At 38.2% G+C, this 17,164-nt stretch overlaps 1 protein-coding gene across 4 annotated transcripts in view; it reads left to right on the top strand.

Moving 5' to 3' along the window:
* CEP95 (centrosomal protein 95) overlaps positions 1-17,164 on the top strand; it is a 59,353-nt gene that overhangs the window by 18,408 nt on the left and 23,781 nt on the right. For 3 of the 4 annotated variants that reach the window (XM_082678024.1, XM_082678026.1, XM_082678027.1), the window contains 5 exons: positions 4,844-4,975; positions 5,735-5,928; positions 7,465-7,577; positions 7,773-7,902; positions 8,922-9,075. In XM_082678024.1, coding sequence (XP_082534150.1) covers positions 4,844-4,975; positions 5,735-5,928; positions 7,465-7,577; positions 7,773-7,902; positions 8,922-9,075 — 723 coding nt within the window. The remainder of the gene's footprint in view (positions 1-4,843; positions 4,976-5,734; positions 5,929-7,464; positions 7,578-7,772; positions 7,903-8,921; positions 9,076-17,164) is intronic. The other variant, XM_082678025.1, reaches the window with a different exon arrangement.

The raw sequence follows: 17,164 nt of genomic DNA, 5'->3' as shown, positions 1-17,164 counted from the left end.
AGTTCCTTTGACATTTGTTGTAAAGCTGGTTTGGTGATGCTGAACTCTTTTAGCTTTTGCTTGTCTGTAAACTTTTTGATCTCTCCATCAAATCTGAACGAGAGCCTTGCTGGGTAGAGTATTCTTGGTTGAAGGTTTTTCCCTTTCATCACTTTAAATATAGCCTGCCACTCCCTTCTGGCCTGCAGAGTTTCTGCTTAAAAGTCAGCTGATAGCCTTGTAGGAGTTCTCTTGTATGTAATTTGTTGCTTTTCCCTTGTTGCTTTTAAAGGTATTTTTAAAATTTTATTTATTTAATTTATTTATTTTTGGCTGCATTGGGTCTTTGTTGCTGCACATGGGCTTTCTCTAGTTGCGGTGAGCAGGGGCTACTCTTCGTTGCAGTGCAGTGGCTTTTCTTGTTGCAGAGCATGTGTTCTAGGCGCCCAGGCTTCAGGAGTTGTGGCTCGCGGGCTCTGGAGTGCAGGCTCAGTAGTCGTGGCATACAGGCTTAGTTGCTCTGCAGCATGTGGGATCTTCCCAGACCATAGCTCAAACCCGTGTCCCCTGCATTGGCAGGTGGTTTCTTAACCACTGTGCCACCAGGGAAGCCCCCCTTGTTGCTTTTAATATTCTCTCTTTACCTTTAATTTTTGCTCTTAGAACTAGAGTGTGTCTTGTAGTATGGGACTTCTCTGTGCTTCCTGGACTTGGCTGTCTGTTTCCCTTCCCAGGTTAGGGAAGTTTTCAGCTATTATGTCTTCAAATGTTATCAGCTCCTTTCTCTCTCTCTTATCCTTCTGGAACGCTTATAAATGCGAGTATTAGTGCATCTCATATTGTCCTAGAGATCTCTTAAGTGTTCTCATTTCTTTTGATTTCTCTTTAATTCGTTCAGCATCAGTGATTTCCACTACCCTGTCTTCTAGCTCACTGATCCATTCCTCTGTATCATTTAATCTACTTTTAATTCCTTCTAGTGTATTTTTCATTTGTTATTGTATTCTTTATTTCTATCTTCTTGTTCTTTATATTTTCTAACTCTTCATTAAAAACTTCTAATTTCTCATTCTGTGCATCCATTCTTCTCCCATGTTCTTTGATCATCTTTATGATCACTACCCTGAACTCCTTCTCCAGTAGATTGCCTATCTCCACTTCACTTAGTTCTTCTTCTGGGGTTTTATCTTGTACCTTTATCTGGAACGCGTTACTCTGTTGCCTCATTTTGCCTAAGTTGCTGTTTTTATTTTTATGTATCTGGTATGTTGATTATATTTCCCAACTTTGGAGAAGTGGCCTTTTGTTGGAAACGCCTTATGTGTCCCAGCAGTATGTCCTATCTGAGCTATATGCTCTAGCGGTTCCCCCTATGAGGACTGCATGGGTCTTTCTATTGTGGTGGGCTATGTGGGCAGTCTGGTATGCTTGGTTGGCCCCTGGGCCAGTTGGTTGCCTTGTGCAGAGGCTGCCAGCTGCTGGTTGGCTGGTCACGAGGTGGCATAAGGTGGCTAACTGCATAACCACAGGGACCCCCGGGGCTTATACTGGCTCAGTGGTGCGGAGAGTCAGGGTCTAGAAGACTCCAGGGCTGTTGCCTGCCCACTGGTGGGTGAAACCAGGTCCTTGGTTAGTGCTGGTCTACTGGCGGACAGAGCCAGGTCCTGGTTGCAGAGCCCAGGGTCCCAGAGCTTGTGTTGGATCGCTGGGGGGTGGGGGCGGGGGGCGCAGTTCCTGATACAGTTGAGTATGGGGTCTGGGGTGTCCTGAAGCTTGTGTTGGCCTGCTGGTGGGCAAGGCTGTGGCCCAGCTGGTCCCAGCACAGGGTCTGGCCTGCTAATGGGCAGGCTGGGTCCATAAGTTGCAGGACTAGTTTTCTTTCTTTTTTTTTTTTTAATAATTTTTTTAAATTAATTAATTTGGTTGTGCCAGGTCTTAGTTGAGGCTCACAGGCTCCTTTGTTGAGGTTCACCAGCTTCTTAGTTGTGGCAGGCGGGCTTCCTTAGTTGCGGCTCACCAGCTCCTTAGTTGCAGCAGGAAGGCTTCCTTAGTTGTTGCATGGAAATTCTTAATTGCAGCGTGCATGTGGGATCTAGTTCCCTGACCAGGGTTCGAACCCGGGCCCCCTGCATTGGGAGCGCAGAGTCTTAACCACTGCGCCACCAGGGAAGTCCCGGGACTAGTTTTCTTGAGTCTCATGTCTGTCCCCTGGTGGGAGAAGCTGGTCCAGAGGCTAGAGCAGGCTCTCTGAAGGGCAGGGCCAGGGCCCAGTGGATTCTGGGACTGGTGCATGCCTACTGGTGGGTGAAGCTGGGTCCTGGGCCCTCTGGTGAGCAGGTCCATGTCCCAAGGCTGCATCTGTGGGCTCAGGGGATCTTAAGGCAGCCTGTCTGCTGATGGGTGGGGCTGTGTCCCTGCCCAGTTAGTTGCTTGGCCTGATGTGTCCCAGCACTGGCACCTACAGGCTGTTGGGTTGGGGCCATGTCTTGGCGCTAATGAGCTAGAGGTAGGATTCCACAGTGGCGCTTGCCAGCACCAAGGGTCCACATGGTAGAAGGAGCTCCTAAAAAAGGCTGCTGCCAGTGTCTGTGTTCTCATGGTGAACTCCAGTTGCCTCTTGCCTCTCTGGGAAGCTCTCTAAGATCAGCAAGTAGATCTGGCCTAGGCTCCTCTCAAATTACAGCTTCTGTCCTGTGTCTCAGTAGATTTTGTGTGTGCCCTTTAAGAATGAAATCTCTATTTCCTGCAGCCCTCTGGTATTCCCAAAAGTAATCTCCAGTGGTCTTCAAAGCCAAATGTTCTGGGAGCTCATGTTCCCGGTGCAGGCCCCCCAGGCTGGGGAGCCTATGTGGGACTCAAGACTTTGGCAGAACCTTTACAAAGTAATTGTTCTCCTTTGTGGGTCACCCACTGGGGGGGTATGGGACTTGACTATATTGCAAGTCTGCCCCTCCTAGCCATCTCGTTGTGGTTCGTTCTTTATGTCTTTAGTTGTAAAAGATCTTTTTTGGTAGGGTCCTGTCTTTTTCATCAATGGTTGTTCTGCAGATGGTTGTGCTTTTGGTGTGCCTATGAGAGGAGGTGAGCTCAGAGTCTTTCTACTCTGCCATCTTGGCCATCTCCCTTCCTTAAACCTTTTATATAAGTAAGGAGAAACCCCTTCCTAAGCACCTTGTAACAGGATACACAGCAGGACCTCACCATTATGCAAATCTGGCCTGCCCCTGGGGCCAAGGCACTGCTGCTCTGTGACTGAGTGGGGGAGGGGGTAATGAGGCCTCTACAAGAATTGGGGTTTGCTTTATAGGTGGCGTGAGCCAGATTCCTTATGGAGGAGCCTGGGATGAGAGTTCTTTGGCACCAGGGCACCCCCCCAATACAGTATTAATGTAGTCACCATATGGTACATTACATCCCTATGACTTATTTTATAACTGGAAGTTTGTCTTCTGACCATCTTCACTCATTTGTTCTACTGAAGACCCTTTTTTTTTTTTTTGGTAAATGAGATGTATTTACTATACAGATACTTAAATAATTGATTTTTTTTTTTTTTGGCTGCACCGTGCAGCTTGCAAGATCTCAGTTGCCTGACCAGGGACTGAACCCTGGCCATCGCATTGAAAGCTCCGAATCCCAGCCATTAGGCCACCGGGGAACTCCCTAATTGAAATATTAATGCTTACAGTAAAGAAGTTCACAATCTCTGCAGTAATAAAACAGTATGTTCTAAAACAGTCTGAAGATCATTGAGAGAAATTTGTGTAACTTTCAGTCTGACCAATTAAAATTTCCAGATGATAACTAAGCATGAGATTTTAGGAGAAATTCCATCAAAAAGAAAGAGCATATGAAATGGTTATTCAAGGAGTCAAAGAAAAAAATGGACCCAGATAAAAATGAATTAGTCTGTGGTCAAACTGATGACAAATTCAGTATAATGAAATTGAGGACCAAGTTGTGAACATTATGTCTTAGAGGATATTCATGTGAAATATGAAATTATGTAGGGAAATTTACATACTTAAAACATTTTGGTATGAAAATGGCCATACTGCACTGGATTGTGGAAAAGGAGAGCCCAAAAAGATGTATTTGCAGATTTTTAAAAGACATCAGTTGAGTGTCAAAATTTTGAAAATACAGTATTCGGGAATAAATTGTGTGGATTTGGGGATCTGTACAAGGTGAATTTTTCTGTTTTTAGTGATTTTATCAGTTGACCGTATCGGTAAACAACGAGTTTTCAGGGTGCATTCTCATACTTTCAAAGTGAGGAGTAAGTTTACGGTGAAGTCTTTCATTAAACTGAAGAAGGGATAGATAAATAGAAAGTTACTTAGAGAGGGAAAGTCATTAATCCATTTTGTTTATGAGAAGTTTGTGTATTGTAGATTTCCAAGGGAGCAAAGTGGATATTCCCTCAATTTCAGAACTATTTTTAATGTAGCTCTCTGTGTACTAACATTATAGAGCTGATTCAAAATATTAAGCGTTTGAAAATTAGACAAAACAATTCGTTTGACCTACAAATCTTTGATTATGGTACCAGCCAAGATCTCTAGTTTAGAGATATACCTGTGCAACAGTCAGCATTTCTGTTACAAGTCTGGCACCTATTTTTCTAAAGCAAAGGAATGAAACATGGTGTAAAACTTTGTTTTTAAGTTATATAAATGATTCTGGGCTACAGAACTACATATTGCTATCTGATAGTTATTAAAAGTAATTGGTATTTCAAGCAATCAGACCAACATAGTTCTATGCTTATGTCACTTCTGATGTTTTTATCCTCAGGGTATTAAACTCATAGCTTTTAGTCTAACATTCAGCAATAAAAAAGTTTTACTTTAATATTTTCTAGGTGCCCAAGGTCCTAATGAAATGCAGTCTAAAAAAGCCTCAACCCTACCATGTTCTGACTCACATGAAGAAGTGTTGAACACTCCCTTATCTAGTTTTTTGTCCAAGAGTGGGACATCCTTTGTTGAAGACAGTGAGTAGTAATGCATTGAGTTCTTGAGACTATTGCTGTGAGTTGAAGCCAATCGTTCTTGTGGCAGTTGCTGTTAGCCTTTTTACTTTTGTTGCTCTACAATTAATGCGATTCATTTTGGTTTTATGTGACCTCATTTGTAAATGTTTGCTATTAATTATGAACTCGGATTTCTTCATAAGATGGTCTTTGGTCACATGTTTTGCATCTGCTATTTTATTTAAATCCTCTCCTCTCAAACAGAGACTTTAGGACAATAAGAGTCTGTTACGTTAGACTGATTAGATGTCAGTTGGTGGTCTTCAAATTATAATAACTTGAAAAATATTCTCATTTTGTATTGTCTCTGAGGTTTTCATATGGTTAGTATTATATAAAGTCATTGTTAATGGCTAACTTTTTATAACATGTGGATAAACCATAATTTATATAGCTATTCTTTAAGCCATTTAGGTTTTTAGTAATTTTTCATTGTTTTTAAATGACTTTAGGAAGCATTTTTATGATAATAACATTAAAATTGCATTCTTCCTGATTTAATTAGGTCCCTACTTGTTTACTGAGGATGAGTCCCTATTTTCATTGTTTTTTAGGTGTGTTTTTTTTTTCTCAAGTTTAAAATACAGTTCTAAGTAGTGTGTGTGAACATGTTTGTATAGGGTATGTGTATGTATAAAATGATACAGGATATATATATATATAAAAAATGGTTTATTTCTTAGAGTTCATCTTAATGTCCACTTTGATTTGTCCAACTAGCAGAAATTCCTTCTGTGGATATGATCCCAAATGCTAGGAAGTTAGGGGAGCCTATCCGATCAGCTATTCCTTTACATCCACCTTACCATCCTTCAGCGCCTCGAGCTCCCTGCCCCATAGGAAAAGAATACTTGCGTTCAAGTCACTGCTCCCCTACTGTGAATTCTACTGGAGAAGGCACAGCATTTTCTGTGGTAAGTGGAAAAGCTTGCTTTCAACTGGTGAAAAGTCTATAGATTTAAAAAGATTTCTGCTAGAATTGTAGTCAAGGATACTGCACTAATCAGAGCACTGTACTTCTTAAAATTTACCTCTGCATATACCTGTATATTCTTACCCTAGGAAGATAGGGACAGGATGACTATGTAAAAGGGGAAATAGTAAGAGCCAACACATACTGAGTGTTTATTTTGTGCCAGGCACAGTTTTGCCTAATTTGCAGGTATCAAAGAAATTTCTTCTTACAGCACAGCTCTCGAGTAGGTACTATTTATATTTCCCATGGGGAAGCTGAAATAGAGAGTTTAAGAATCTTGTCTGAGGTCACACAGCAATTGTAGAATTAGGATTAGAATTCAAGCATTCTAGTTTCAGTACCCATATTGTATGTCTCTAATTGAGTAATTGAAATGTTTTAACATATAGAAAAGTGTCAAAACTAATCTTTCATCCATATTCCTATTATCCAGCATGAACTACTATTAACATTTTGGCCTATTAGCTTCCATTCTTTTCTTCTTTGAAAATAAAATCCTTCTTTACACAGTCATCCTTTTTCTATCTTTTTAGCAACAAGAACGCTCAGGTATATGCCAAGGGTAAATTTATAAACAATGATACACTCTCATAATTAAAAATTCATACAGTGCCGAAAAAGTAGTTAGCATTAGGTGACCATAATTCTAAACATTCTGTGCATCTATTTAGATAGGAGGGTGGATGGATAAAAAGAGAAAAAAGGGATCATAGGATAATGGTTACATTTGGGGAAGGCTTGCAGGGATGGTGGAAGGCCTTCTGAGTTGCTGGTAATATTCTTTTTCTCTACCTGGGTTGCAGTTAGGTGGGAGTATTCTTTTTCAAATAATTATTGAGCAGGACACTAACTTCAATTTTAAACGTTTTTTAAAAATGTGATTATATTATAGTTATTTACTAAAAAGTATTAAATTTAATTTTACTTTAATAGAAGAAAAAGATACTGAAGTGAAATTGAAGAGATTGTTAAACATCAGATGTTTCTTTATCACAAGAAATATTTTCTATAAGATTCCCTCTAAAGTTAAGAAATAAATTGTTTAAAATGTTGAGCTTATATTCATATTTTGGAGGTTTTGTCTTGTTTCAGTTTTGGACAGTTTCTATTGACTTCTTGATATGAAAGATAATGACTTTAATACTTTCCACTTGCAATTTGATCATTTTTTCATTGTCCACATGTAGCTGTAACCGCTAAATTTTTATATTTGAGAACACCTTACTTGCATTTATATTTGAATGCAGTCCTGAGCCATGCTTTTTCTTTGAGTACAAGTTTATAGACATTGCTCCATCCTTTGGCATTGGGAATCAATGGAGTGTTTTGACAAATGTGTGTCTTAAAAAAGTAAAACATGGAGAATGAAGGGATCTAGCTTTGTGTTACAGGTCCTCCCTTCCCATCACACCCAAAATGTTCTTCTTTTTGTGTCTTCCTTATATCTCTTTCAAATCAACTCTGTTTTTAATAGGAACCAGATAATAGAGTTTTCTTAAATTCCAAGTTGTCTAAAGATGGCAAACAGGAAATGTATCCAGTTCAGGTCCAAGGCCCTAGGACAAGGAAGCTTCCCAAAGGAAAAAGGTAACATTACTGTAGGCTTCAATGTTTACAGTCTGTCTGCAAAGGGATTTGAAGAGTTAAGGATATACTCTCCAAATTTTGCTGTGAAGACCAGTATGAAATATTTGGTAAAACATGTATTACAGTAGTTTTGAACTAAGTAATGTACATACACTTGTCTACTTAAATATGTCACAAGGTCACTTTTTATTACAGGTATGAAAACAGAACTGCAGTCTCATCCTGGGATTCACCTTTCTCCCAGAGGGCAGGAAAGAGGTTAACAGAACAAGAATTACATGCAGTATCAGAGAAACTATCTCAGCGCCTCTCTGAACTAGATTGGGCAAGTCTTGTTTTTTAATCTGTATTGAGATTGCCATAGTTGGTGAGCATTTAAGTGATTTTACAATTGAAGGTGAGAGCTAAGCTAAGGTACTAGGAAGTTAGTTGCGTCTTACTTACTGAAAATCTTCCATAAGTCAAGCAGGTAGGACATAGGATGAGAAATTATATCCTAGCCTTTTATCATGTAACCAAATTTGGTATAGATTTATCCAAATTTTTATCAAATTCTATCTATTTATTTATTTATTTGGCTGTGTCAGGTCTTAGTTGCGGCATGCGGGATGTTTTATTGAGGTGCCCGGGCTCTTCATTGCGGCACGCGGTCTTCTCTAGTTGTGGTGTGTGGGCTCAGTAGTTGCAGCCCGTGGGCTCTCTAGTTGTGGCGTGCAGGCTCCAAAGTGCACAGGCCTCAGTAGTTGTGGCGCGTGGGCTGTAGAGCACACAGGCTCAGTATTTGTGGTACGCAGGCTCTAGAGCGCACGGGCTCAGTAGTTGCTGTTTGCAGGCTTAGTTGTCCTGTGGCACGTGGGATCTTAGTTCCCCAACCAGGGATTGAACCTGCATCCCCTGTATTGGGAGGCGGATTCTTAACCACTGGACCACTCGAGAAGTCCCAAATTTTTATCGAATTCTGATGAAAACTAAATAATTTAATGTAACTGATTATATTAAACCGTATATCTTTAGATATATCTGTATTGTTTCCCTTTGTCACTAAAGACACATTTGGTATAAAATTAGATCTCTGATTTTCACAAAATACTGTAGTTTGGGGGTATCATTGAATAAATATATTAAATCCCTATGTGACTTACTCTTAAGTTTATTGAAACTGAATAGTCCATGGCATTGATGTATATATATCATTTAGAAACTATGCATAAGCATCTGAAAATTTGTGTCTAAACTTGGGCTTAATTATCTGAGAAAACTTTTAAAAGGTTATATCTGTCTAATCTTCCCAACTTGCATTCTGCTGAAGTCAATGAAAGATGTTAAAAAGAATTTTCTTGATAGATGTTAAAAAGTGCCCTGGGTGATCGAATTAAAGAGAAGACCAGCTTTGAAGAGGAGGATATTGGAAATGAAGAGGTGGAAAGTGGAAATGATGAGACACTGTCTCAGCATAGTGACAGCATCGTGGAGTATGGGCCGAAGAAGCAAAGGCCAGGTACCTATCTCAGGCCAGGTTAAGGACGTCCCCAGAAACCACTTAGCCACTCTGATCTAATGACTGGCTTTCTTTTTTAAATATTTCAGAAATATGTGAAAGCATCAAAAATAATATCAAATACCTGTATCTTCATCTAGAAGTAGCAGATGTTAACAGTTATATTTGCTTTACACCTTTTGTGTTTAAGAAATAGAGTTAAAATCTCTTCTCTTGTCCCCACATTCTTTTTCTTTCCCTCAAAGAAATTACTCTCTCAAAGTTGGTATCTTTTCTTCATATCTCTGTTTTTTATTTTTAATTTTTTCCAGGTTTATTGAGATATAATTAACATACAGCATTGTATCATGTAAGGTGTACAACATAATGATTTGATATATGTGTATATTGCAGAATGATTACTACAGTAAGTTTAGTTAACATCTGTTATTTCACATTCAGTTTTTTTACGTGATGATAACTTTTTTTAATTAATTTATTTTTATTTATTTTTGGCTGTGTTGGGTCTTCGTTTCTGTGCAAGGGCTTCCTCTAGTTGCAACGAGTGGGGGCCACTCTTCATCGCGGTGCGCGGGCCTCTCACTGTCGCGGCCTCTCTTGTTGCGGAGCACAGGCTCCAGACGCGCAGGCTCAGTAGTTGTGGCTCACGGGCCCAGTTGCTCCGCGGCATGTGGGATCCTCCCAGACCAGGGCTCAAACCCGTGTCCCCTGCATTGGCAGGCAGACTCTCAACCACTGCACCACCAGGAAGCCCTGATGGTAACTTTTAAGATCTAATCTCTGAGCAACTTTCAAATACAGAATACAGTATTAATTGTAGTCACCATACTGTACATTATATTCTGAGAACTTATAACTGTAAGTTCTACCTTTTGAACAAGTTCACCCATTTCACCCATCCTTCATACCCCCTACCTCTGGCAACCACCAGTCTGTTCTTCTCTGTATTTTATGCATTTGATTTTTTAAAATTCCACATAAAAGTAATATCATAGAGTATTTGTCTTTGTCTGACTCATTTCACTTAGCATAATGCCCTCAAGGACCATTCATGTTGTGCAAATGGCAGAATTTCCTTTTTTATGGCAGAATAATATTCCATTGTGTATATATCACATTTTCTTTATCCATCGACTGAACACTTTGTTGTTTGCATGTCTTTGCTGTTGTAAATAATGCTTCAGTGAACATCTTTTTGAGGTAGTGATTTCTTTTCACTTCTGGATATATACCCAGAAGTGGAATTGCTGGATCATATGGTAGTTTTATTTTTAATTCTTCCAGGAACCTCCATATTGCTTTCCATAATGGCTGCACCATTTACATTCCCACCAAGGATTCGCAAGGGTTACCTTTTCTCTACATCCTTTCCAACACTTGTTACTTCTTGCTTTTTTTGAGGATAGCCATTCCCATAGGTATGAGTTGATATCTAATTGTGTTTTTGATGTGCATTTCCCTAATCATTAGTGATGTTGAGCACCTTTTCATGTACCTGTTGGCCTTTGTATGTCATCTTTGGAAAAATGTTCAGTTCCTCTGCCTATTTTTTAATTGGATTTTTTTTTCTTTCTGCTGTTGAGTTAATACTTTGAATATTAACCCCTTATCAGATACCTCATTTGCAAATATATTCTCCCATTTGGTAGATTGTCTTTTCATTTTGTTGGTGGTTTTCTTTGCTTTGCAGAAGTTTATTAGTTTTAATAGCCCCACCTCTTTATTTTTGCTTTTGTTGCCTTTACTTTTGGTGTCAAATGCAAAAAATCATTGCCAAGGCCAATGTCAGCCAGGTTAGTGCCTTTTTACTTACCTTTATTTCTTCTAGAAGTTTTATGGCTTCAGGTCTTATGCTCAAGTCTCTTAATTCATTTTGAGTTGATCTTTGTGTTTGGTGTAAGATAGGAGTCCAGTTTCATTATTTTGCATGTGGTGTCCAGTTTTCCCAACACCATTTATTAAAGAGGGTATCCTTTCCCCATTGTATATTCTTGGCTCCTTTATCATAAATTAATTGACCATATATTCATGGGTTCGTTTTTGGGCTCTCTATCGTGTTCCATTAAGCTCTGTGTCTGTTTTTTGCCAATATATTGTTTTGATTACTGTAGCTTTGTAATATAGTTTGAAATCAGGAAGTGTGATGGCCTCCAGCTTTGTTCTTTTTTCTCAGGATTGTTTTGGCTATTTGGGGTGTTTGTGGTTCCAAACAAATTATATGATTGTTTGTTCTATTTCTGTGAAAAATACCATTGGAATTTTCATAGGGTTTGCATTGAGTTTGTAGATCTCTTTGAGGAGTATGCACATTTTAACAGTATTAATTCTTCCAATCCATGAACACAGATCATCTTTCCATTTATTTGTGTCTTCTTTAATTTCTTTCATCAGTGTCTTATAATTTTTGGTGTACAGGTCTTTCACCTCCTTGGTTAAATTTATTCCTAGGTATATTATTCTCTTTGAAGCAGTTGTAAATGGGATTTTTCCTTAATTTATCTCTTTTTATTTTTTTAAAGAGGAGAAAACAAAAGTTTAGTAACACATATATATGGGAGAGACCTAGGAAAACTGAGTAACTCCAGTTTCTCTGATAGTTTGTTATTAATGTATAGAATTGCAACTATTTTTGTACAGTTGACCCTTGAACAATGTGGATTTGAACTGTGCAGGCACTTATACATAGGTTTTTTTCAATAAATACGTACTATACTACTATACTGTCATCAGTGCCGGTTGAATCCATGGATGCAGAACTGTGGATACGGAGCACTATCTGTAAAGTTATACTCAGATTTTTGGCTGCGTGGAATCAGTGCCCTAAGGAACAACTGTATATTGATTTTGTAACCTGCAGTTTTACTAACTTCGTTTATTCTAACAGTTTTGGTGGCTTCTTTAGGGTTTTTTATATATAATGTGATGTCATCTGTAAAGTTATATTTCTTCATTTCTGATCTGGATGTCTTTTATTTCTTTTTCTTGCCTAATTGCTCTGTCTAGGAGTTGTAGTACTATGTTGAATAAAAGCAGGCATCCTTGTCTTGTTCCTGATCTTAGAGGAACTACTTTCAGCTTTTCACTGTTGAATATGTTAGCTATGGGCTTGTCATATATGGCATTTATTATGTTGAGGTACACTCCTTCTATACCCAGTTTGTTGAAAGTTTTTAAAATGAATGGATGTTGAATTTTGTTAAATGTTTTTTCTTTATTTATTGAGATGATAATATGATTTTTATCTTTTGTTTGGTGTACACAGTGACGGATTTGTGAATGCTGAACCATCCTTGCACTTCTGGAATAAATCCCACTTGATCATGGTGCATGATACTTGTAGTGTACTGTTGAATTCATTTGCTAATATTTTGTTGAGGATTTTTGCATCTATGTTCATCAGGGATATTGGTCTGTAATTTTTTGTGGCGTCCTGTCTGGTTTTGGTTTTAGGGTAATGTTGGCCTTGTAAAATGAGTTTGGAAGTGTTTCTTCTTCTGTGTTTTGGAAAGGTTTGAGAAGGATTGGTATTCTTTAAATGTTTGGTAGAATTCACCAGTGAAGCCATCTGGTCCTTGACTTTTTTTTTTTAATTTTTATTTTATATTGGAGTATAATTGATTAACAGTGTTGCATTAGTTTCAGGTGTACAGCAAAGTGATTCAGTTATACGTATATCCATTCTTTTTCAGATTCTTTTCCTATATAGGTTATTACAGAATATTGAGTAGAGTTCCCTGTGCTGTACAGTAGGTCCCTGTTGGTTATGTATCTTTTTTTTTTTTTTTCCCGGTACACAGGCCTCTCACTGCCGCGGCCTCTCCCTTTGCGGAGCACAGGCTCCGGACGCACAGGCCCAGCGGTCATGGCTCACAGGCCCAGCCGCTCCGTGGCATGTGGGATCCTCCCAGACCAGGGCACGAACCCATGTCCCCTGCATCGGCAGGTGGACTCTCAACCACTGCACCACCAGGGAAGCCTGGTTATGTATCTTAAATAAAGCAATGTGTACATGTCAATCCCAAACTCCCAATCTATCCTTCCTCTCAACCCTTCCCCCTGGTAACCATAAATTTGTTCTCTAAATCTGTGACTCTGTTTCTGTTTTGTAAATAAGTTCATTTGTATCTTTTTTTTTTTTTTTTAGATTTCACATATAAGCGACATCATATGCTATTTGTCTTTCTCTGACTGACTGACTTCACTTAGCATGATAATCTCCAGGTCCGTCCATGTTGCTGCAAATGGCATTATTTCATTCTTTCTAATGGCTGAGTAATACTCCATTGTATATATATACCACATCTTTATCCATTCATCTGTTGATGGACATTTAGGTTGCTTCCATGTCTTGGCTATTGTAAATAGCACTGCAGTGAACATTGCAGTGCATGTATCCTTTCAAACTCTCGTTTTTCTCCAGATATATTCCCAGGAGTGGGATTGCTGGATCATATGGTTTTTAGTTTCTTAAGGAACCTCCGTACTGTTCTCCATAGTGGTTGTACCAATTTACTTCCCCACCAACAGTGTAGGAGAGTTCCCTTTTCTCCACACCCTCTCCAGCACTTACTGTTGGTAGACTTTGATGATGGCCTGGTATGTGGTGATATTGCATTGTAGTTTTGATTTGCATTTCTCTGATAATTAGCGATGTTGAGCATCTTTTCATGTGTCTCTTGGCCATCTGTATGTCTTCTTTGGAGAAATGTCTGTTTAGATCTTCTGCCCATTTTTTGATTGGATTGTTCTTTTTTTGTTTTTGTTTCTTTGACAGTGAGCCGCATGAGCTGCTTGTAAATTTTGGAGATTAATCCCTTGCCGGTCACATTGTTTGCAAATATTTTCTCACATTCTGTGGGTTGTGCTTTCATTTTGTGTATGGTTTCCTTTGCTGTGCAAAGCTTTTGAGTTTAGTTAGGTCCCATTCATTTATATTTTTTATTTCCATTACTCTAGGAGATGGATTGAAAAAGATATTGCTGTGATTTATGTCAGAGTGTTCTGCCTGTGTTTTCTTATAAGAGTTCTATATTGATAGTATCTGGTCCATTTAGGTCTTTATTTTGAGTTTATTTTTGTTTATGGTGTTAGAGAATATTCTAATTTCATTTTTTTTTTTACATGTAGCTGTCCAGTTTTCCCAGCACCATTTATTGAAGAGACTTTCTTTCCTCCATTGTATAGTATTGCCTCCTTTGTTGTGGATTAATAAACCATAGGTGCATGGGTTTGTTTCTGGGCTTTCTGTCATGTTCCATTGAGCTATATGTCTGTTTTTGTGCCAGTACCATACTGTTGTGATGACTGTAGCTTTGTATCAATAGTATAGTCTGAAGTCAGGAAGCCTGATTCCTCCAGCTCCATTTTTCTTTCTCAAGATTGCTTTGGCTATCCAGGGTCTTCTGTGTCTCCATACAGATTTTAAGATTTTTTTTGTTCTAGTTCTGTGAAAAATGGCATTGTCAATTTGGTAGGGATTGCATTGAATCTGTAGATTGCCTTGGCTAGTACAGTCATTTTGACAATATTCGTTCTTCCAGTCCAAGAACGTGGTATATTTTTCCATCTGTTTGTGTCATCTTTGTTTTCCTTCATCAGCATCTTATGGTTTTCCGAGTTACAGGTCTTTTGCCTCCTTAGGTAGATTTATTCCTAGGTATTTTATTCTTTTTGATGCAATGGTAAATGGAGATTGTTTCCTTAATTTCTCTTTCTGATCTTCTTAGTGTACAGAAATGCAACAGATTTCTGTGTATTAATTTTGTATCCTGCAATTTTACCAAATTCATTGATGAGCTCTAGTAGTTTTCTGGTAACATCTTTAGGATTTCTATGTACAGTATCATGTCATCTGCAAACAGTGACAGTTTTACTTCTTTTCCAATTTGGATTCCTTTTATTTCTTCTCTGATTGCTGTGGCTAGGACTTCCAAAACTATGTTGAGTATAAGTGGCGAGAGTGGACATCCTTGTCTTGTTCCTGATCTTAGAGGAAATGCTTTCAGCTTTTCATTGTTGAGTATGATGTTAGCTGTAGATTTGTCATATATGGCCTTTATTATGTTGAGGTATGTTCCCTCTCTGCCCACTTTCTGGAGAGTTCTTTTATCATAAATGGCTGTTGAATTTTGTCAGAAGCTTCTTCTGCATCTATTGAAATGATCATAGGATTTTTATTCTTCAATATGTTGATGTGGTGTATCACACTGACTGATTTGCAGTTATTGAAAAATCCTTGCATCCCTGAGATAAAATTCCACTTGATCGTGTTGTATAATCCTTTTAATGTATTGTTGGATTCAGATTGCTAGTATTTTGTTGAGGAGTTTGCGTCTATGTTCATCGGTGATATTGGCCTGTAATTTTCTTTTTTTTGTGGTATCTTTGTCTGGTTTTGGTATCAGGGTGATCGTGGCCTCATAGAATGAGTTTGGGAGTGTTCTTTCCTCTGCAATTTTTTTGGAATAGTTTGAGAAGGATAGGTGTTAACTCTTCTCTAAATGTTAGATAGAATTTACCTGTGAAGCCATCTGGTCCTCGACTTTTGTTTGCTGGGAGTTTTTACATCACAGTTTCAATTTCAGTACTTGTGATTGGTCTGTTCATATTTTCTATTTCTTCCTGGTTCAGTCTTGGGAGATTTTACCTTTCTAAGAATTTGTCCATTTCTTTCAGGTTGTCCATTTTATTGGCATCTAGTTTGTAGCAGTCTCTTATAAGATCCGTTGTATTTCTGTGGTGTCTGTTGTAAGTTCTCCTTTTTCATTTCTAGTTTTACTTATTTGGGCCCCCTTCCTGTTTTTCTTGATGAGTCTGGCTAAAGCTTTTATCAATTTTGTTTATCTTTTCAAAGAACCAGATTTTAGTTTCATTGATCTTCTCTATTGTTTTCTTTGTTTCTATTTCATTTATTTCTGCTCTAATCTTTATGATTTCTTTCCTTCTACTGAATTTCGGTTTTGTTTGTTCTTCTTTCTCTAGTTGCTTTAGGTGTAAGGTTAGGTGTTTATTTCTGATTTTTCTTGTTTCCTAAGGTAAGATTGTATCACTATAAACTTCCCTCTTAGAACTGTTTTGCTGCATCCCATAGATTTTGCTTTCATTTTCATTTGTCTCTAGGTATTTTTTGATTTCCTCTTTGACTTCAGTGATTCATTGGTTGTTTAGTAGCATATTGTTTGGCCTCCACGTGTTTGTGTTTTTTACAGTTTTTTTCTTGTAGTTGATTTCTAATCTCAGCATTGTGGTTGGAATAGATGCTTGATATGGTTTCAGTTTTCTTAAATTTACCAAGGCTTGCATTGTGATCCAACATGCGATTAATCCTGGAGAATGTTCTGTGTGCACTTGAGAAGAATGTATACTCTGTTGATTTTGAATGGAATGCTCTATAAATATCAAGTCTATTTGGTTTAATGTGTCATTTAAGGCCTGTGTTTCCTTATTTATTTTCTATCTGGCTAATCCATCTATTGATGAAAGAGGGGTGTTAAAGTCCCCTACTATTATCATGTTACTGTTGACTTCTCTTTTTATGGCTGTATTTATTTACCTTATATATTAAGGTGCTCCTATGTTGGGTGCATATATATTTACAGTTGTTATATCTTTTTCTTGGATTGATCCTTTGACCATTGTGTAGTGTCCTTTGTCTCTTACAGCAGTCTTTATTTTAAAGTCTATTTTATCTGAAATGGGTATTGCTACTCCAGCTTTCTTTTGATTTCCATTTGCATGGAAAACCTTTTGCCATCCACTCACTTTCATTCAGTATGTGTCCGTAGATCTGAAGTGGGTCTCTTGTAGACAGCATATATATGGGTCTTGTTTTTGTATCCCTTCAGCCAGTCTGTGTCTTTTGGTTGGAGCACTTAATCCATTTATGTTTAAGGCAATTATTGATATGTATTTTTTTATTGCCCTTTTGTTAATTGTTTGGGATTTCCTTTTGTAGGTCTGTTTTCTTCCCTTTCTCTTTTGTTCTCTTCTCTTGTGATTTGATGCCTAACTTTAGTGTTGTCTTTGGATTCCTTTTTCTTTTTTGTGTGTGTATTTTTGTAGATTTTCAGTTTGTGGTTACTGTGAGGTT

This window comes from Grampus griseus (genome assembly GCF_964374135.1).
Source record: "Grampus griseus genome assembly, chromosome: 20".
Taxonomy (NCBI): Eukaryota; Metazoa; Chordata; class Mammalia; order Artiodactyla; family Delphinidae; genus Grampus; species Grampus griseus.
This window is presented reverse-complemented; position numbering and strand designations above follow the sequence as displayed.